This window comes from Silurus meridionalis, chromosome 29 (genome assembly GCF_014805685.1).
Source record: "Silurus meridionalis isolate SWU-2019-XX chromosome 29, ASM1480568v1, whole genome shotgun sequence".
In the NCBI taxonomy this organism is placed as follows: Eukaryota; Metazoa; Chordata; class Actinopteri; order Siluriformes; family Siluridae; genus Silurus; species Silurus meridionalis.
The window spans coordinates 8,534,896-8,556,249 of NC_060912.1; the positions used below are offsets into that span (position 1 = coordinate 8,534,896).

Below are 21,354 nucleotides of genomic sequence, written 5' to 3' on the forward strand. Positions count from 1 at the left end.
GTTCTGTGTAACATTACACTGCGCTGTGTAACATTATAATGTGCTGTGTAATATTATAGTGTGCTGTGTAACATTACACTGTGCTATGTAACATTACACTGTGCTGACTTACATTACACTGCGCTGTGTAAAATTATAATGTGCTGTGTAGCATTACACTGTGCTGACTTACATTACACTGCACTGTGTAAAATTATAATCTGCTGTGTAACATTACACTGTGCTATGTAATATTACGCTGTACTGTGTAACATTATAATGTGCTGTGTAGCATTACACTGCGCTGTGTAAAATTATAATGTGCTGTGTAATGTTACACTGTGCTGTGTAGCATTTCACTATGCTGACTTACATTACACTGTACTGTGTAACATTATAATGTGCTGTGTAGCATTACACTGCGCTGTGTAATATTATAATGTGCTGTGTAACATTACACTGTGCTGTGTAACATTTCACTATGCTGACTTACATTACATTGCACTGTGTCACATTTCACTGTTCTGTGTAACATTACACTGCGCTGTGTAACATTACACTGTACTGTGTAACTATACAATGTGCTGCTGTATTAGACTTCACTGTGGTACTTTACACTGCACTGTGTTATACCATTGTGCTGTGTTACATTACACTGAGCTGCCTTCCTTTCCATCCAGTGTTGCATTGCATTATCTCTTTTCCTTCCTGTGCCATAACATCACACTGTGCCGGCTTAGTCACTGAAACATTAATGTCTCTGTGTTACATTGCTCTGCAATGCTTCCCTTGATGTGCTGTTACATTACATCATTGGCACCTTTTTTGGTGCACTTTTTTGGTGCATTACATTGCACTGGTTTCCTGTTTGTGCTACAACCTCGTTGTCTATTCAGTCATGTTGTTATATGCTCTGCTGATTAGAATGAGCTTTTTTCCACCACATGCAGTTCTGTACAGATTCACTGACTCGTTTTCTGATTCATGCTTACAGCCTGAGCATAATCTCTGAAATGCATAATTGACTCTCTCTTTCTTTCTCTCTCACACTCTCTCTCTCTCTCTCTCTCTCTCTCTCTCTCTCTCTCTCTCACACACACACACACACACACACACACACACACACACACACTCTCACTCTCTTTTACACAACCTTTATGTAAGAGCCACATTGAAACCCCACAACTCACCACTTTAGGAAATATATTTTTCTTCACAAAGCAGCTTCAAAATAATTTAAAAACATTTACAGGACAGCAGGCCTATGTTTGTGCACATGGAGCTTTTTTAGAGAAATTCGTTGTGGGCAGTCTTTTCCCAGTTCGAGTCTGTCTACTGCAGGAGTTTGTATTGAACATACTGACAAAGACAAAGTGATGCCGTTGTGCAGTGATTCCTTTCCAAATCGAGATTATGAAATGAGGTGGGAAGCCTCTCGGTTACGAGAAGCTTCACGTAGACAGCACTGTAGATCATCAGAAGGTGGTTTGCAATGTCCTGAAAGCACACACACAATATACATGTTACTAAATGTCTAAATCATGCATCATTCATTTATATTCTGTTAACATTTGGAGCAGTGGTTTCGGAGCACATACACACACTGGATCAGTTTTTTAGGACATATGAGTAATTTGGAGTCGCTATTTTTTTTGGGGGGGGGGAACCCAAAATTACTTTCAGAGATACTTGTGAGCATGAGGCAGCAATACTAACCTTCTATACAACTTAGCCAGCCCTGTACCATATTTTAAGTCTGTAATTTGCTTCATTGAAAGTCACATCAATGAAGAGGGCATTTTTATTTATAGAACAGCTAAGTATAGCTTAGCAGCAGCTAGGTAATGTCTCACCTACACCTTCACCTACACACTGTCTCAATTCAACGATTTCTGCTTGCTATGACAACGGCGTTATTTATAACCACAATCGTCAGAACAGAAATGAACTTCTCTATGCCTCTGTACCTGGCATGACAGGGTAAAGTCTGGTAACAGATTAAATGTCTGGGTCAGTATAACTTCTTGTCTTTTCTTGGGTACAGCGTGACTCTCTCTGCCCCTTCCCAGTAGGGGGTGCCCTTCATCAGCCTCCTCACTGATCTCTCCATCCTCCGGCTCAGAGGGCGGGACTTCGGCCACTACAGTGAGGTGCGACATTCTTTTCTTCAATTTGTTCTAGAAAGTGAAATGGAATATATTTATTTTATTTTAATTGGAAAAAAAGCTTTAAATATGCATATACAATTCTTGAAATCGGTGTATGAAATTGTAAAGTTGGTTGAAATTAGCTTACCTTTATCTCATCGCTGACCAAGTCCAGCTTCTCTAAAGTTTCAGTCAGGGTTTGTAAGCAGGGACCCAAGTCCCAAAAAATACAACAAAGCTATGAAAGAGAGAGAAAGACTTTTCATGATTTGGTAGAAACATATTTTAATCCAGTAAAGTAGAAAATGTATCTGATTTGGTATATAAATTAAGAAAGAAAAAAAAAGCTCCATTTATGCCATAAAAACAAGAAAGTATTTATTTGGATTGAACTAAGTATTTGACACATATATACACTTGACTATTATAGAAAAGCGATTGTACCAAGTAGTTTAATTTTTTTTCCGTTTTAATAGCTTCCACAGCATTTTGTGCACCCGAAACATTGTCCCATCTGGTTTGCACTTAGTGGGACCCCAAACACACCAATATGGTATGTAAAAGCTATTCATCCAAGAAGGAAAGTGATGGAGAGCTGTATGAATTGGCCTGGCATCCACAATCACCCAATCTAAGTTCAGTCAAGATGGTCTGTCATGAAAGTGAAGGAAAAGCAGCCAACAAGTACTCAACACCTGTGGGAACGCCTTCAAGATTAGATTTCGAGTTAGAAATCCATTTGAGGTGACTTCCACCTGAAGCTGCCAAGAGGATGCAAAGCTGTCATCAAAAGCAAAATGGTGGCTACTTTGAAGAATCGAACATAAATGAAAATGTTGAATGTCCAGATACATATTATAAGTATGTATCTGGACCGTCAACATTTTCCCCAATAATGTATTCAAAATCTAATACTTCATAATAACATGGATTCAGCTTTCCACAGTTCCACTTTCATGATTAATGAAAAAAAAAGGTTTGGAGAATTTAGATAAAAAACACACAATGTATATTTTAGGTTTCCTGTCACGGCCAAAACGGTACCTGCATTTTCCCAGTGCACTTTTCAATCCAGTCCGCTACCCCCAGGAGCAGATCGTGCCCGATGAGCCGCTCGTTCACTTTAACCAGACGCACGTCAGTATTTACATTGATCTGTGCCAAGAAAAACAACAGTGGTCTTAAATCAGGACTTGTTTCTGTAGGACAGTTACACCTGTCTCCACCGGTTCAAGAACAAGTGATCTAGGCCTGTGTGTGAAACAAAAACCTGCACTTTATTAATATTTTATGGATAGGATTTTATCCTCAGCTACAACATATGTGTATATTTCAACCCCATAAACTTGCATACTATTTCCATTTCCTTCTTCTTCTTCTTCTTTCGGATTCTCCCATTAGGGGGCGCCACAGCGGATAATCCGTCTCAATACCCCCCTGTCCTCTACATCTGCCTCTTTCAACCCAACTACCTGCATATCTTCCCTCACCACATCCATAAACCGCCTTCTTAGTCTTCTTCTTTTCCTCCTTCCTGGTGGAATCCTCAGCATTCTCCCACTGATATCAACTATTTCCATTTCCTATGATCTCTTATTAAGAGTGGATTTTTTTTCCCGTTTAAAGTTTTACTTGAGCAAAAGTACAAAAGTATTTGCCTTCAAATGTACTTAAGTATCCAAAGTACTATGATTTATTATAGCTATAACGTTCTTATTATCATTTCTGTCATAAGACTCTTCACTGAATCAACACACTTTATGTGAAAAGACTCTCAGCATAACGATCTACTAATAGAATGATATTAATGAGTTAAAAAAAAACATGCAAATGAGGTCATGTGTGTTGTGGTGAGTTCAACTCTGGAGTTTCTTCATCATTTCCTCCTCTCTAAATGTTCTGCTTGATGTTGAACTGTCGCTGAACTGTATGTTGGTGATCAGTAGATACACAGAGCACCAATCAAAACAAGTTCAAAACAGAGCATGCGCTCGACCCCGATTGGTGGATTGCTGCGTGTTTGACTAGTTTTTATCCACTCAAAAGAACAAAATGTAGTCGAGTAAAAGTAAGATATTTGATTTTGAAATGTAGTGAAGTAAAAGCAAAACTCAGCTGTGAACTTCATTGCTGGATGTGGGTGGCGCTAATCTCTGGGCCAGAAATGTTTTAAACAGAAGCAAGTGTGCCGACATAGAAGGCTCTGGTACCATCAACCATCCCATGTTAAACTCACAGAGGTCACACGTTTAGCATTTCATTTGATATTGTTAAGTCTATACAGTGCACATGCACAGGAATAATACACCATTTCTTCAATGTCACTTCACAAGTCTTATGTGCCTTAATTGATTCATTAATTATTCAAACAATGCATAGAAATTATAAAAAATGAAGTTTGTGGCCTAGCGAAGAGTAAATTTGCTCTCCCGAGGGTCAAATTTTATAAGATTTGTTTCCCTGCCTCTTTGTTGCTGCAGTGGAAGACGAGGATGATGGCGACTGTGACGATGACGACGATGAAGCTCACACACAGACACAATACCCAGAGGTTCACGATGCTCTCGTCGAGGTAAACGTGTAGGCTGGAGTACACGGCACACCACAGCACCACGTACATAATCTGCCGAGAGAAACCAGTCACGTCAAACTAGCGAGCAGACAGGAACGAATTATAAGTCACGTGAATGAAATACGTGTCGTTTTAATGATCCATAATGAATGTGTGAGATCTTTTTATGGTTGTTATCCTCAACTTGTTTTCTGTAACTCGGATCACAACGTCCACGTTCTTTTCGTGTTTCGACGCGAGGATACGATTCAAATGTGACTAAAAAATAAACGTACGAAGGACGAATTTTCCACAAATATCTCTCTCTCAGATCACACACAGCTTTTCAGTAATGTTGCACAGACTTGCAAATGTGGTTTGAGACACAGTGTGAATTTCAGGAAGCTATAAAAAGAACAGAAATTCACGCTGGGATGTTTTAAAGGCAGCCATCTTGCAGAAGCAGAACGACTTCTTGTTTTTCACTCACATTTGTAAATACAGACATTTTTAATGGTAATTTACTAAATACTTTATGTAAAATGCATGATAGGAAATAGGCTTATGTGGTTACAGCTCAATATTGTGCAGATTTGTGTGTTTATAAAATATATACTGTATATATGATTGACTATAATGATCGCTTTTAAATCAGTGAATTGCACATGCGGTCTCTTACTGGTGCCATTATGAAATGAAACAGAGACGAGTTGAAGAACAGGTATCTTCTTATAGAAGGAGGTTCCAGAGCTGTTCTTAGAGGAGTCTCAAAGTCCTCGACAGGAACCTGCATTAAAACAGCCAGAATAGAAACAGTGTAATATACATTATACTACACATTATACTGTATATGACTCTGCATGTGTGTCTATGCACACTGTATGGACAAATGTATTCCAGTCGTATATGCTTTCACAATGTTAGTGTGTACAATGTCTTTGGATGAGGTAGAATTACATTTTCTCTTCACTTGAAATAGGAACTAGGAACTTCCTAGGAATTAAAATGCTGACTAAACACCAACACCCCCCAGGCCTCATCACCTCATCTACATCAGTACCTCACTTTACTAACACCCATGTGGGAGAGTGAGGACAAACCTCCACAAGCAAACCACACTCCAAAAACTAGTGGAACATCTTCCCAGAAGAGTCGAATTCATTAAACAGAGAAAGGGGGTTAAATGTTCAATGGTCAGGTGTCCAAAAGCGTTTGTCCGTATAGTGTATGTATATATGTACATAAATTTGTGTACTACAGTATATTGTATTTCAAATGAAATAACGATTAGGAGCTCCAAATGGGGATTTCCTGCTGAAATTGAGAATAGGGACCAGATGTAATTAATTTGTGACAAACGTATACCTCATATATAACCGCTTTATCTCTGTAAAGCTGCTTTGAGGCAATGTCCATTGGGACAAAGGGTTTTTGCATTGTAGCTCAGTGTGTTTATACATTCTGAATCTGAAAAATGAGAAAGTGTTCACCAAATTGGATTATCATATATTCTAACAGAGAAGCTACAGTCCACATTGTTGCCAGAACTGTTGCGGCTTTTAGTATAAGAACGTAAAGAATTGATGTTAAGACAGTACTAACATGGAAGCCTTCTTTCTCCAGCTGTGTCCTGCAGAGTTCCAGGTCGAAGGTTGGTGTTAATAAAGAAGGTGTGGGTACAGCCACCACACACTGACCTGATAAACCCAAAAACACACACATATGGTACACAAGATGTAGGATTCACAATGGACATTCAGTTCCACCAGAAAATAATAAAACAAATTGACCATTTATGAAAATCCTTTCGTCTTTTAAATGCCAATTATACTGCATATGTACACTATTCAAACAAAGCATATAACAAAGATATTACAGGAAAATAACAAATGTCTGGGTGGTGTGATGCAGCCCTCTAACAGCATTTCCTACAGTGTTTATTTCCTCTTAAGCCTTAGCGAATTGATTGTATTTACTGATTAATGACAGCATACGTTTTGTCTGTTTATACATGTAAGACATGCTAGTGCTTTTTGGCACTTACTGAATGTTTAAGAGAGTCGAGTATAAAACCATCATCACACTTATTACTTTCTCTTGTCAAGTCAAGTCAAGTCAAGTTTATTTCTATAGCGCTTTTCACAACAGACATTGTCTCAAAGCAGCTTTAGAGATTTTAACAGTTAAGGTGAATGGTGTGTATTTATCCCTGATGAGCAGCCGAGGAGACTGTGGGAAGGAAAAACTCCCTTAGATGTTATGAGGAAGAAAACTTGAGAGGAACCAGACTCAAAAGGGGAACCCATCCTCATTTGGGTGACATCAAGAGTGTGATCATAAATCTTGTCATTAACAATAACAATATCTTGGGTTAGGGTTCATCAGTTTTTCATGTTACGCAAAACAGAAAGTTCCTCCGTCCTGAAAATCGTTACAGTGCTGACACTAAAAACTCCACACTTACATTCATGAATATGTAATAGACGTGTCGTTACAGAACATTTCTCTGTATCTTGGGATTTTTCTGTGATAAATTACATATTTGTATCTGTTGTTTTATGTAAATCCTCCACCGTACAAGTCCTTGTAAATCAATTACTACAGAAACGATTAAAACAAATTAATATAGACCTGCTCTTCAACAACAAGATCTGATTCAAGCTCTTAAATACATATACAATAAAATACACTACTGTATGTAATTCATTAGTATTGTGGTGCCTCATAAATAATCTGGTTACCTGCTGGAGAACCACAACAAAGCTGAAATAACACTACTCCTTCCTTTTACCTTTGGTTTTTACCTTATTATAGTTTTATTTTCAGTTTTATGTTAGTTAGAATGAAAGATATGGATCTACAGTATGTTTGTATCTAAGAGGAATGTAGGTTATGTAATATGGCTGGAATGGCAAAACATGAGAGACACGCATGTTTCTGTTGTTTTTACGCAACAAACTGGAAAATTAAACTATATGAAGATTTACTTTGTCCAAACAAATGTATAAATGTACAGATGCTACATGTTCATTGAAAAATCCTCCCTTAACAGTTTAACACATTCTTGGTATCTAAACAGCGAATTTCTCCAAACATTCAGCTGAAATACTTTGTTGTGCCGCCGGTTAAACTTGCCACAAGTTGAAGAGCTTGTGATCATCTCAGAGCAGTTCAATAAGATTTAGTTGTGGTGACTGGGCAGGTCATTCCACGATAGATAACAATCCAGACCACTGTTTGCTCTTTAAATAACTCTTACAGATCTCAGACGTGCGCTTAGGGTCATTGTCTTGTTGTATGGTGAAGTCGGTTCCAATTAGCTGCAGACAGAATTGCCTGGTGCTGAAGCATGGAATGGTTGCCTTGTTGGTTCCTTTGACCTGGAATAAGTCTCCAACACTACCTGATCCAAAACAGACTCAAACCATTAAGCTTCCAACTTCATGTTTCACTGTGGGGGTGAGGCTAACATCTTCTTTACTATGAAAGCAAAAAATTCTTGTGTGTTTTCCACAGTTTGTTACATATGAACAGAAACATGCATATGTCCCAAAAATTAATAAAAGACTAGGTGTATATATTAGTTTTAGTTTGAGTTATATAATATAGCTCTATGGCACATCGTGCTATTACCACAATGTGTTCGATGTTTTAGCTTGTTATTTCTTCAGTGGAATGTATCATACTTCTTCATAAAAGTAATATTTAAAGGCTTACAAATTTGTATTACTTTCATTTAATAGGTTTTGTAAGAGAAGTAATTACATTTTGCAAAAAATCTGTGCAACACAAATAAACAAGTTTTGCAAGACCAGTGCCCAAGACTGAGATGAGGCCAAATACAAATAGCAGTAAGTCTGACATCAGTCGAAGTAAATATAGAAAACTTTACTTAAGTTCTCCAGCACAAGGAACCCAGTAAGTTTACTGTTACGGCATTCGGCAAACGCCCTCACCCAGAGGGACAAATAACTCATTTAGTCCAGTAATGGCAGCTCGGTGTTGCTGGGGTTTCAATTCACAGCTTTATAATCAGAAGTTCAACATTTTAACTACTGATCTACCACTTTCCAAATGTATATGATTTAACAAAGAAAGGTTTTTATAACAGAAGTCTTTGCACTTTTCAGGAACATGACATTCTTTGTGTCTTTTTAAAATTTAAGAGAGAAAAAGAAAGCTAAAGGCTTGTGAAAAGAACATCTGTTTATAGCTGCTATGACGGAAATGTTAACAGGAAGTAACATGGTTTGCAGGCGTTTCACAAACGTTCGATGTACACTGAATCAGCTATAACATTCACACCCTATGCTGAATGCTGCGTCATTTCACCCTGTGTCTCCAAAACAGTTCTGACTTGTCAAGGCATGGAGTCTGTGCAAGACTTTTGAAGGCATGCTGTGGTATCTGGCACCAAGCCAGTTAACAGTAGCAGATCCTTTAAATGCTGGAAGTTTGTCCAGCACATCTCACATATGTGTCATCTGATAGTTAGCTGGGGAATGTAGTCGGAGTCAACATGATCTACAAACTGTTCCTGAACAAATGTTGCAGCATTACCCGTCTAAAGAGGCCACAGGGATTATAAATAGGGAATACCTTTTGCCTAAAATAAAATGGGATCAGACCGGGTCGCTTTCCTCCATCGCACCATGGCCTAGTTATTATGCTCCTGTGTCCATTATAAAAACTTTTGTTGGTGGTCAGCATGGGCACACTGAATGATTTGATACTATGCAGCCTTATAAGGAGCAAGCCATGATACGCTGTGTCTTCAGACACCATCCAGAATAAACGTTTTCAGCTCTTCTATGGGATACGACCAAACGAACTTGTTTTCACTGCTCGCATGCATTAGTGAGCCCAGGGTACCCATGAATCTCGCTGGTTCAGCAATCACCCTTTTTTGATGCACTTCTGGTAATCTAATCACTACATCCCAAGAACCCCACACAAGACATCCAGTTTTGGAGATGCTCTGACCCAGTCGTCTAGCCATCCCAATTTGTTCCTTGTCACAGATCTTTACCCATGCTCGCCCATTTGTACTTCATCCGGCATATTCACTTCTAGAACTATTCAACTGCTGTCTAATATGACATTGTAATGACATAATCAATGATATTTACTTCACCTGTCGGTGGTTTTAATGATATTGTTGATTAGTGTAACTCTATCGTATAATGGTATGTTGTAAGACATGATCAGTAAAATACTGCTGTGGTAAAAGATGAATTGAAAAATAAATCTCCATCACTTGCAGCTGCATCAGACCACCCTATAACAGCACGTATGATACTAAATTATCTAGATTTATTGTCCTGTTACGCTTGTGTTTGCAACTACTGCATTAAATGTAAATTTCCCATTGGGATGAATAAAGTATCTGTCTGTCTGTCTGTCTGTCCTTGTCTGTTTGTCTGTCTGTCTGTCTGTTTGTCTGTCTGTCTGTCTGTCCTTGTCTGTCTGTCCTTGTCTGTCTGTCTGTCCTTGTCTATCTATCTATCTATCTATCTATCTATCTATCTATCTATCTATCTATCTATCTATCTATCTATTTGTCTGTCTGTCTGTCTGTCTGTCTGTTTATCTATCTATTAACCTCTCAAAAATTTGGTCTTGTCCAGACATGAGAAAACCTGTTCTGTAGGTATAATGTGAAAGCTAGAAATTGGAAAACCATCAAGTTATACAAACGTTTGCTTCACACATGCTTCATTTCAGAATTTAGAAATCCCCGTGAGGGAAATTTCATGTTGCTCAAACGTACCATTTGTCCATTGGGACCTTCTGCTGTTTGTTCTGTGGACTCGGGGGTTTTCTGATGAGATCCCAGATTCAGGATCACATCTGCCTCTGTTGCACTGTCCGGTCCCGTCTGCCATGCTAAGAAAATGTATATATAAGATAAATAACCTTTTTAACATACACAAATGTATAAGTATGTGTGTAAGTATATGTATATATTTGGGATTTAAAATAAACAATTTTAAATGTAGAAAACGAAAATGTAATCAATGTTAAAAAGAAAACAAAAGCAGAAGCATTCGAGCATTGCGATCCCACTAAATCACACACGGATCATATGAAAATCAGCAACCTTTTAGCTGAATTTTTTACTTCCAGACGGACAAAGCGGTTCCTTCTTCCTCTTGCTCACATCATTCACATGTTCACTGGAGATTCCACAACATGATGCATAATGAACTCACATGCTGAATAAACCTGCAGGTATATTCTGTTTTGAGAAATGTCTTGTTTGGAGGTTCGAGTCTCAGATGAACCCATTTGTGGAAATCCTAAGCTTTTCTTTTTTTTTTGCTGGATTTTGCAAAATTTGCAAAAAGTGGTCAAAACAAACTGAAACAGGAAATATCGGCTTGGAGCACTTCTTCTTTCATAGTTTCGTGAAAAAAGTTTCTCATCAAAATGAGAGATTCCTCAGTGTACTCTATCTTCTTCAGAACAGCTTTTTTTTTTAAAAAACCTGAATGAACATCTCATAATCTTTGCTCCATTTATAAAATCTATTGCTGTTTATACAGATATATTCAGCCAAGTCTAAAATACATGTATGTTTCCTCTTTAAGGAAAAGAGTTCAGTGATTAAGCCTGGAACTTACTGCACTGCAGAAGAAGCAGTCAGCACGGTACCATATGCCCACCGCTCGCTGCTCTCTAACACCTCCTGATCTGTGAATGAGAAACATAGCACCAGAAATAGAGAACAACAGAAAACCCCAGTAAACAAAATGTAGCATCGTACCATCTTTCTATCTCTTTCTGTCTCTTTCTCTCTGTCTGTCAGTGTGTCTCTTTCTTTCACGTTGATGGTGTGATGCAGATTCACTGTTTCATCTTTCGGCCACACATGTTCTGACTTCCAGTATTTCTCTTAGGAAGCTCCTCCTACTCCTCTGTCAGGTTCTTATCTTTTTCTATTTTTTGCTCTTTCCTTATTGTCCTGATTGTCTTCATTCTTTCTTCACACGCTCTGCATATCCATTCTCCGTCACTCTCCTTCGATCGCCACTCTAGCTCTGGCATCACTTCCTCCTTCGTGTTTCCAGAGACACCTTAGCAGCAGCCCTCCCCCTTTGATTGTGCTTTTGCTTTATCACAGGGCTTTCTTTCCTCTTTCTCCTTCACGCCGGAGCTCGTGACTCGACTCACATGACCCGAGGAATTCCAAGCACTTCTCGGCGTGGCATGCGACTCGCAATCCTGATTATACTCGACGAAAAAAAAGAGCTGCTGGGATTCCCGACAGAGGAGATTTACGGATCAACAAAGCGACCTTTCTCTGTGATTTAAATCCGTTCAATCGAGCCTACAACTTCTGATCACCTTTGGGTTGGTGATCCTGTGCTTTTGAATCACTGGCAGTGTGTTTAAAGTCACTCCAGTCATACTTCGCTTTGGGGGTTTCCATTGAAATCTACTTTGTCGCTACATCTAACCACAACTCACAAAGGAAATGATTTGCCTATTTCCGCTGTAGTAGTTTCAGCCTCTCTGCTGTATCTCGACATGCTCAAGTTCTATTAAAGGAAGGAGATCACAACAAGACTATTGTAATATCAGTTGGCCATTCACACTGATTGATAGCAAATGTGCTACAGTCAGTAATAAAGTAATGATTTTCCTCAACACAATGACCAGTGGCATGCCTGATGAAGTGATAACTCAATGTTGCATGTTACTACATAATGAATAAGTCTCTCTGCTGCCATCTTGAGGTAAAGATCACCAAATGTTCAAAATACCAGATCTTGTTTCACATAAATATACTGTATACATTTCATGAATTATGCATGTGTGCACTGATTATATTCCCTGCCAATCAGCAAACACATTATTGAAGCTTCAAAGCATCATTAAGAAAGGTAAGATACATTTTGTGTGTGTCTACACGTGGGGAAACCTTTCCCAAAATCATATTTAGACTAAATATAATAATAAAAAGATGTCTATACTTTTATTTTACCTTAGTACAAATCTCCAACTCAACTCAAAGATCTCATGCATTGTCCTATATAGAATAAAAGCAATTTTTGGGGGTGTTATAAGTTGGGAAAATTAGTTTTCAGCATCATCCACATCTATTGAGGTGAAAATCATTGACAGCTTTTTTTTTTTACCACAAACCTTGTCTTCGTGTCTCTTCACTCCACTGATCTCTGTTTACGCCGACGCTGAAATAATTTCTGATGCATTCACTCAGGCCTGGTTAGAAAGGTTCCCCAAGCTGCCATATTTGTCTGTTTTGGACTTTATACCTGCATTGAACTTTGCCAAAATTTAAGCACCTTGTTTTGACTGAATAAAAGCAACAGATATCCTATGAAACGTTATATATAAAAAATACCTGAATCAAACTGTGTTCTTTATGTCTGCTATCCTGCAGTTTCACCCAACACCTGTCCTGTATATTTGGACCTTTTTCTAGTTTTAAATGAACCACTTCTACATTGCTACACTCCAGGGGCTAAAAGTTTTTGTAGATACCCGACCCTCAGAACTATACAGTATGTGGGTCCCCCCTTAACTGTTGCAGCAAAGTTCACTGGAACTACAGGAGCTAAACCCTGCACAGAGCCCCGATCTCAACCCCAGTGAACACCTTAGGAATGAGACCTTCTCATTTGGCATCAGCGTCTGGTCTCACTAAGGAGGTGAACGATTCCCCGCTCGAACAAGCCTTCCCAGGATTGTAGAAATTATGGGATAAATCTGCAATGAGTCGCTTAAAGATGTGATTGATCGGATGTCCACAGACTTTTGAGAAACTGTTAAATTGTGCCTGATTTTGTAAAGGCACAAGAAAGTCTGGATTTATAATGTTTTTATACTTCTTTTTTTACTAGAAAATGAGCATGCATCTAAAACTGAAAAGCTTTTATGACTATTTGATGACTATTAAGGATCAGATGAATAATAAGATCACAATGGATGAACAGTGGTGGACAGTAACCAAGTAAATGTAATTCGTTGCTGTACTTAAGTAGCTTTTTTGCATAATGAATTCAATTTATTTTTATTTGTATAGCGCTTTTAACAGTGAACATTGTCTCAAAGCAGCTTTACACAGATAATGTGGTGATAAAAAATGAATATGTTCTTTATAAGTGTAAGTTTGTCCCTGATGAGCAAGCCGGTGGTGACTGTGGCAAGGAAAAACTCCCCGAGACGGCATAAGGAAGAAACCTTGAGAGGAACCAGACTCAAGAGGAAACCCATCCTCATCTGGGTTGCACCGAATGTCCATTTATTGCAGATATACGATGTTGCGTGGTGCAGTGATGGTGATCAGAAGCAAACTGTAGTCCTGAGTCAATGTAGCAGACTGCTGACATTAACTACAGTCCAAATCCATCCTCAAAGCTCCCGTTCTTGGGTAACCACCCAAGGCATATCTGTACTTTACTGGCGTATTTACTTTTGGGGAGGCTTTTACTTTTACTTCACTACATTTCAAAGTCATATATGTTAATTTTGGCTCAACGACGTTTTGTGAAATCAGTACTCTTTATTTATAAGTGAATAAAAACCTAACTGGTCAATCTCGCAGCAAACCACCAATCAGTGTAACACCGACATACAGTTCAGCGTCAGTTCAACACCAAGATGAACATTTTGAGAGAAGTAATGGAAGAAACTCCAGACTCGAACTCATCACAACACCCTTGGGCCTCATTTGCGCGATTTAAAAAATTTTTATAAATAAAGTATAATTAGAACAGATAGCAATCAGTGTTTGACTCATTAATATCACTGTATTTATAGATCGGTGTTCTGAGAGCAACATTAGAGTTCACATAAACAGTTTATTAAGCAGTCTTGTGACAAAAAGAATAACAGGAACATTATAGGCATAATAAATCATAGTACTTTGAATAGATTTTTTTAATACTCAAGTGAAAATGTAAAGGGAGCACTTTTAATTTTAGAGTTTAGCTCTACTTTAATACAAGTATAGTTGTTGGAAGGAAGAGTTACTCCTGTAACTGGATCTGCATGAGATGTAGTGTAAATATAATGTCTAATTTATAACATGGTCGTATTAGCAAAATATTACAAAAATATTTTTTGTAAAAAAAAAAAAAAAAAAAGGAGGGTCTGCGCTTTCTTTGCGCATCCATGACTCTCATCAATTCACCAGCAAAACTGTCACGTGACCGGCGGCGCTATGTCATAAACATCATATGACACGGTTCCGGAATAACGTTTGAAGAAGCGATGGTCGTCTTTATAGTGTGTGTGTAGTGAGAACGTCTGTGGATCTTCAGATATCCATACAAAGAACTTCCAAGAACCAAAGGACACCATCAGTATGGGTTTATTTCCGTACTTGGGTTTGATTTGGATGTTCCTGCAGGCTTCTGCCTTGCAATCAGAGGTAAAAAAAAACGTGCCTTATTATAATAATTAAAAGTATAATTAAGCATTGTAGACACACATATATATGTATAGTCTTGATCTACTGCTAAAATATTGTACTAATCTAAAGTTGGCACTTTTACCGCAACCGATATGATCTATAAATCGTATTACATGTGTGTAGCGAGATTCGGCATTTTCTGTCGATTTTACGGAAACACCCGAAGGCACGAAGGGCATGAATGAGACTGTAAATTGTGAAAGATTTGATTTTGATGATTAAAATGTGCAACAATGCATTTAACAGATTGGTGTCTTGTTACATCTGTGGACAGAATTAAGGTGTAACTAGATATATTTGATGTTTATTATCTAAAAGCCATTCTGTTTTAGTAACAACAATAATAGAAGTTAACAGGGATGCTTTCAGTCTTCAGTATATTTTTTTTTTATTTAGAAACTGGTTTATCCTGATAAGTATGATTTTTGGTGATGGAGGAGGATCCAGAGTCTGTACCAGAAAGATTAAAAAGTGTGATTCAGGAATAGATAAGATGCCATGCAATATGGGAGAAGGTATATTATCTAGAGAAGGTAAAATTCCACACAGATAGAAGTCCGAGTTCAGGATTGAACCAGAGATTTAGAAAGTATTCACTACACCACCGTGATGAAACATTCAATACACAATGTTTTCCTGATTGTATATCTTGTAGGGGGTCTCACACACTATACACTGATCAGGCATAACATAATACCCACCTAACTAATATTGTGTTGGTCCCCTTTTGCTGCTAAAACAGTTCTGACCTGTTGACCTTTAACAGCATGAACTTCTTCAGGGGTTTAAGCTACAGGAGCTCGTCTGTTGGATCGGACCACTTGCTCCCCACGTGTATTAATAAGCCTCGGCTGAACACGACCCTGTTGCCGGTTCACAACCGTTCCTTCTTTGGCGCACTTTTGATAGAAACTGACCACTGCAGACCAGGAAAATCCCACAAGAGCTGAAGTTTGGAGATACCCAGTCGTCTAGACTTCACAATTTGTCAAACTCACTCAATTCCATACACTCGCTCATTTTTCCTGCTTCTAACACATCAACTTTGAATACAAAATGTTCATTAGCTGCCTAATAAATCCCACCCGCTAACAGGTGCCATGAAGACGAGATAATCAGTGTTTTTCACTTCACCTGCCAGTGGTTATAAAGTTCTAGATCTTTGGAGACACGTTTTCGGATCGGTGGAAACAAAAACAAGCAGAACTTGACACCAGCTCTCTCGGTGGAAATTTACTGCTTGCATGGAAACATCGTGCCTTTGTCACAGTAGTCATAAAAATCAGGAGAGTTTTGCAGAAAATACTCTTATCCCAACATTTATGGTGGTTGATCAGTGATTTTTTTTGGGGTTGTTTTGCCTCCTAAGGCCTATCGTACTTTCTTTTTTTTTTAAGATATTAGTCATCATGAACTCATGAGATTTTGAGTCATAATCTGACTGCATTCACCAAAATTAGCGTTTTGGGTTGTTTTTAGATCATCCAAAGTTTGGGGGAAAAAAAATCTAAAACTATTTTACTTACCACAGAATTTGAAATTAAATCTAGAGAATCTGATGAATTTATGACCAGTTTTGTAGAGGTTGAAGGGTTGTGGCTAATACATTGTTATTAAATACATATTTATATAATGAGGCAGGCACATTTCATGATTAATGTCTCAGAATGCCTTTTCCATCCTTTGGTGGGTGTACAAACTTTTGCACTACATGTTTTTTTGGGGAATAAATTGACCCTGGTGATATTTTACCCTGGTCACTGCTCATCACATGAGCTTTTATGCTGGATATAAATCTTATAGGCCCTTTTGAGGATCAATTTCAAGATTTATAACCGACTGTAATCTCTGGTTATTTTGCTGAGTCATGTCTTTTTTTCAGTTCACTTGTTCATTGCTCTTTATTCTGTTCGCAGATGCGGATCAAGCCACTGATTTATGATGAGCAGTTGCTGTGGGTGAGCGAAGGACCGGGAGAAGTGAGCACGTATCGCATCCCTTTGCTGACGTTCACGCCTCGAGGCAGCCTGCTGGCCTTCACCGAGGCCAGAAAAACCTCGTGGTGCGACATTGGCGCAAAGTTCATCGCAATGAAACGCTCTGAAAATAGGGGTGATTTAAATACTCATGGTCATCTGTACAATCTGCTATAAAAAAAATACGAACGAATAAACAAGTTCCTTCTTTATTTTTTACAATCCCAAGGAGCTACCTGGTCTCCAACCTCCTTCATAGTGGATGATGGCAGTCTGGCGGATGGCTTGAACCTTGGCTCGGTTGTAGTGGATCAGCAAACAGACTCTGTGATGCTGATCTACACTCTGTGCTTTCACCAGTACCAGTGCAGCCCATCCAGCACCATGTTAGTGGAGAGTCTGGATGATGGGCTCTCCTGGAGCACTCCTCGCAATCTCTCTGTCCAGCTCGGGGTGAAGAGCTTTGCACCTGGGCCGGGATTTGGCATTCAGGTGGGAATCCTGGCCTTCATTCTGTGTTCGATTTCTAGGGTTCACTTTTAACGTGTAACTCAAACTCCTACAAAGATCATTGAAAAAATGTATTTCCTTCAGCAAAATGATACAATGCGTCATGTGATATATGAACGATACTGAGGAGGATATGCTTTTTTGGACACTTCGTCTTCAATTCGACTGATTGCACCAAAGCCACGCCTCCTTCAGTTTGATTGGCAGGACCAGAGGCCAGGTTTACATCACATGGATCATCTTTACAATGTGTTTCTACAGAAACGCTTGAGTCCAGCAGCAGGCCGTTTGGTGGTGTGCGGTCACGGCACCATCGAGGGCGACGGGGTTTTCTGCATCCTGAGTGACGATCACGGGCGCACATGGAGGAACGGAGGCTCTCTAAAGAGCATTCCTTATAACCAGCCCAAACTGAGCCAGGACTTTAACCCTGATGAGTGTCAGGTATGAACACAGAAGGGAAGAAAGTTTTAGTGGCGTATTAGAACATGGGTTTAAAAACCTGCACCTTCATGCTATCACTCACTCAGCCAATCACGTCGCAGCACCGACAGTTCACTCTGATGTTGTTGTTGTTTTTACCTCCAGCCGGTGGAGCTGCAGGACGGCAGCATCATGATCAACATACGGAACCAGAACAACTACCACTGCCACTGCAGGATGGTGGTGCGGAGTCTGGACGGAGGAGAAACTCTGCCTATAGAGGAGCTGAGGTTTGACCAGACGCTGGTGGATCCCGTGGTGGCGGCTGGAGCTCTGCAGAAGGACAATGTGCTGTTCTTTAGCAACCCAGCCAACTCCCAGAGCAGTGAGTTTCTCCTCAGTCCAGGGCGGAACCTGGTGCAGGAACAATGACTTGGAAATGCATTCTAGCTAGACTCTAAAACAAAAATCTAAACCCCGATTCATTACTAAGGAAACAGGGAAGGGGCGTGACAGCGGGACATTTTGTAATAAATTTGCATATCATGCATATTTATAGACCAGAAAGTTTTAACGGAACTAATATGGTTATTTATTGGCTCCTGTCCTGACCAATGAGAATCAAGAATTCAGCCATGCTGTGTTTTAATACAGGTTTCTGCATCTGTCTATTCAAGTGAATGGAAGCATTACTGCAATCTAATGTGTCATATGTCTGTTCCAGGAGTAAACTTGACTCTCCGCTGGTCTTTAACGAACGGGACGACGTGGGAAAACGATTCGGTGCAGATCTGGGCCGGGCCGAGCTGCTACTCCTCCATGACCTCTCTTGTCGGGAACGCCGTCGAAGACAAGAAGTACATCTACGTCATCTATGAGAAGGGCCACAAGAATTGTGTCGAGACCATCTCCGTGGCCAAAATCCAACTATACGGCGGCAGGTAGAGGGTCGGCGTGCTCTGGGAAAGCAAAAAGGAAACATACGGGACTGTATTTGTTAAACGTCGCATGACTTTCATGCCGGAAAGGTGGCAATTGTGATCTGAATTTGCAACCAGTGAACAGGAAGATCATGAAGATGAAGGAGAATATTCCTCCCTTTTAACCCTGAAAGATAATCCAGAATTATTGGTCCAGAAAACAGCTCAATCAACCGTCTTCCAAATATTACAGACACCTGAAGCGAAGATTTAAAGCCACAGGAGGTTTATAGATTTATAATGATTGATAAATATTGATTAGTTTTCAAACCTAATGTTCACCTCGAGATCATCTACAACTAGGAACTTTGACACCTTTCTACACCCGGGGTTTCATCTCACAAGCATCAAGGGATAAAGAAAACGTCCGAACAGCACATTTTGTATCGTACGACGACCATGCGACATTATCTGAGCATGTGAACTTCGCTGGAATGGATTTAAACTGTCGCAAGATGTTTATCAACCCAGGTGTCTTTTAGAATGAACAGCTAAATGTACCGTACATGTTACAATAGATTTGATTTTTACACATTATGACCTGGATATACAGAGGTGTGTGTGTGGGCAACATTTATAATTATGGACGATTTATATTTATTGATTTATACTCTTGAGTAATTGAAGGGTTCAAAGCCTTGTTTGACAATCTTCTGATGCAAATTCCAAAACCTTAACCACTAAGCTCTCCACAGTAGCTATCCTGTGTGTGTGTGTCTGTGTGTGTGTGTGTGTGTGTGTGTGTGTGTGTGTGTGTGTGTGTGTGTGTGTGTGTGTGTGTGTGTGTGTGTGTGTGTAATGTATTAGAAACCACCTAATATGAAAAAGATTTGGCATCCCTGTGTTTTGGAATTGGGAGGAACTCAGTACAAACATATAGACAGGATATGAAGACATCTCCAAGGTCTTGGAGGAACTCACAACGATGGTGCCACATAGTTCTTCTGTCAGATGTGCATTTGTATTCAACATTAAACCTACAAAATACATTTTTCTTTACTCGTAAATGTTTGAATTGATATCGAATTTGCAGATTGAAAGCGTGAGATCATTTAGGACGTTTCTCATGATTTACTTGTTTGAATGTTTCTTGAATGAATGAATAGATTGTCCTGATCTTCTTGAAATTGTTTTCACGTAACAGGAATGAGTGTCAATATATATATAGTATATTGTGTACACTTGCAGGGTTTTTGCAAGAATATGTTAAAGGGATTTACACATGATTGCAAAAGAAGTACAAATCATTCAAGCTTATATTTTTCGAGGTAAGGTTTTTTGTGAAGGAGACTCAGGGCTGTAATTTTGCAGCATGTAGTAAATAAAGACCGTTTTCTATGAACTTTTGTGCCTCTGTTTTTAAGTGCATTACAATATTAGGTGTGAAAAATTACCATTGATGCTTTCAGATCGAAGTACAAAAAAAGCCATATTGTGCTTGTACAACATATTAAATAATAATGGCATACGGAGATATGTTCGGATATGTGCATAACATTCTTGAACATTCTGTGCTGCTCAAACCAACAAACACGGCAGTCATTAAATTGTACAAGTACAAGTCACCAATTCCAACAGTCACCAATTCCAATATGTCCTGATTTAAAGTCTTGGAGTATCTGATCTAATCAGTACTTAAGTATTTGACTCATTGGACATTGGCTCAAAGTTGCGCTAGCTTATAACAACACAAATACATGTTAGTAAAAAGCAAAAAAAATGTTAATTTGTGAGGTTCTGTTTACTAAAATACTAATTATATTGTACACCTGAAGATTTGGACCTTAAAAGAAGTAGATGCCGAACTTGCAAACATCCTGAACCGTCTAGAGACGTACCAGCGCCAATTGGATCCCAATACATGTGTGGAGTTTTGGACATTGGACCTCCTGGAGTGTTTAAAGGCTCTGGCATGGAGAAGCTGGTGTTGGATCTGTGATGATCGCAAATGTTGAGCTATTTTATGAGTTGCTCAGTAGCTCCTGGTTCTATAACCTCAAATGACTGTAAAAGACTGTAAAAAGAACATTACTCATAATCTTACACTCAAGTGCTCATGTTAGTTCTCACTCTCCAGTGTTCTGTATTGTATTTAAAGATTTATAATCACAGTCTTGATGTCACCCAAATGAGGATGGGTTCCCCTTTTGAGTCTGGTTCCTCTCAAGGTTTCTTCCTCATAACATCTAAGGGAGTTTTTCCTTGCCACAGTCGCCATGGCTGCTCATCAGGGATAAATACACATCGTTCACCTTCACTGTTAATTTCTGTAAAGCTGCTTTGAGACAATGTCTGTTGTGAAAATCGCTATAGAAATAAACTTGACTTGACTGCATCTCAACACTGC

General features: G+C 39.0%; 2 protein-coding genes across 3 annotated transcripts; one reads left to right on the forward strand and one right to left on the reverse strand.

Annotated features, from left to right (window-relative positions):
• Nucleotides 1-1,117: 1,117 nt before the first annotated feature.
• On the reverse strand, nt 1,118-13,644 carry LOC124382178 (transmembrane protein 268). 2 transcript variants are annotated; one of them, XM_046844325.1, is made up of 10 exons: nt 12,826-13,644; nt 11,301-11,370; nt 10,448-10,563; nt 6,280-6,374; nt 5,357-5,464; nt 4,591-4,749; nt 3,171-3,281; nt 2,275-2,364; nt 1,947-2,156; nt 1,118-1,476 (listed from the first exon to the last, which is right to left on the reverse strand). In XM_046844325.1, the coding sequence occupies exons 3-10, from the start codon at nt 10,560-10,562 to the stop codon at nt 1,312-1,314; spliced, it is 1,053 nt and encodes a 350-aa protein (XP_046700281.1). In that variant the 5' UTR covers nt 10,563; nt 11,301-11,370; nt 12,826-13,644; the 3' UTR covers nt 1,118-1,311. The 2 variants fall into 2 exon arrangements, with proteins under 2 accessions (XP_046700281.1, XP_046700280.1); XM_046844324.1 differs by lacking the exon at nt 12,826-13,644 and adding an exon at nt 11,444-12,764.
• A 1,218-nt stretch (nt 13,645-14,862) lies between these two features.
• Nucleotides 14,863-20,349, forward strand: LOC124382289 (sialidase-1-like). The gene is made up of 6 exons (XM_046844507.1): nt 14,863-15,076; nt 17,035-17,230; nt 17,324-17,586; nt 17,866-18,048; nt 18,193-18,412; nt 18,752-20,349. The coding sequence occupies exons 1-6, from the start codon at nt 15,011-15,013 to the stop codon at nt 18,970-18,972; spliced, it is 1,149 nt and encodes a 382-aa protein (XP_046700463.1). The 5' UTR covers nt 14,863-15,010; the 3' UTR covers nt 18,973-20,349.
• Nucleotides 20,350-21,354: the final 1,005 nt, after the last annotated feature.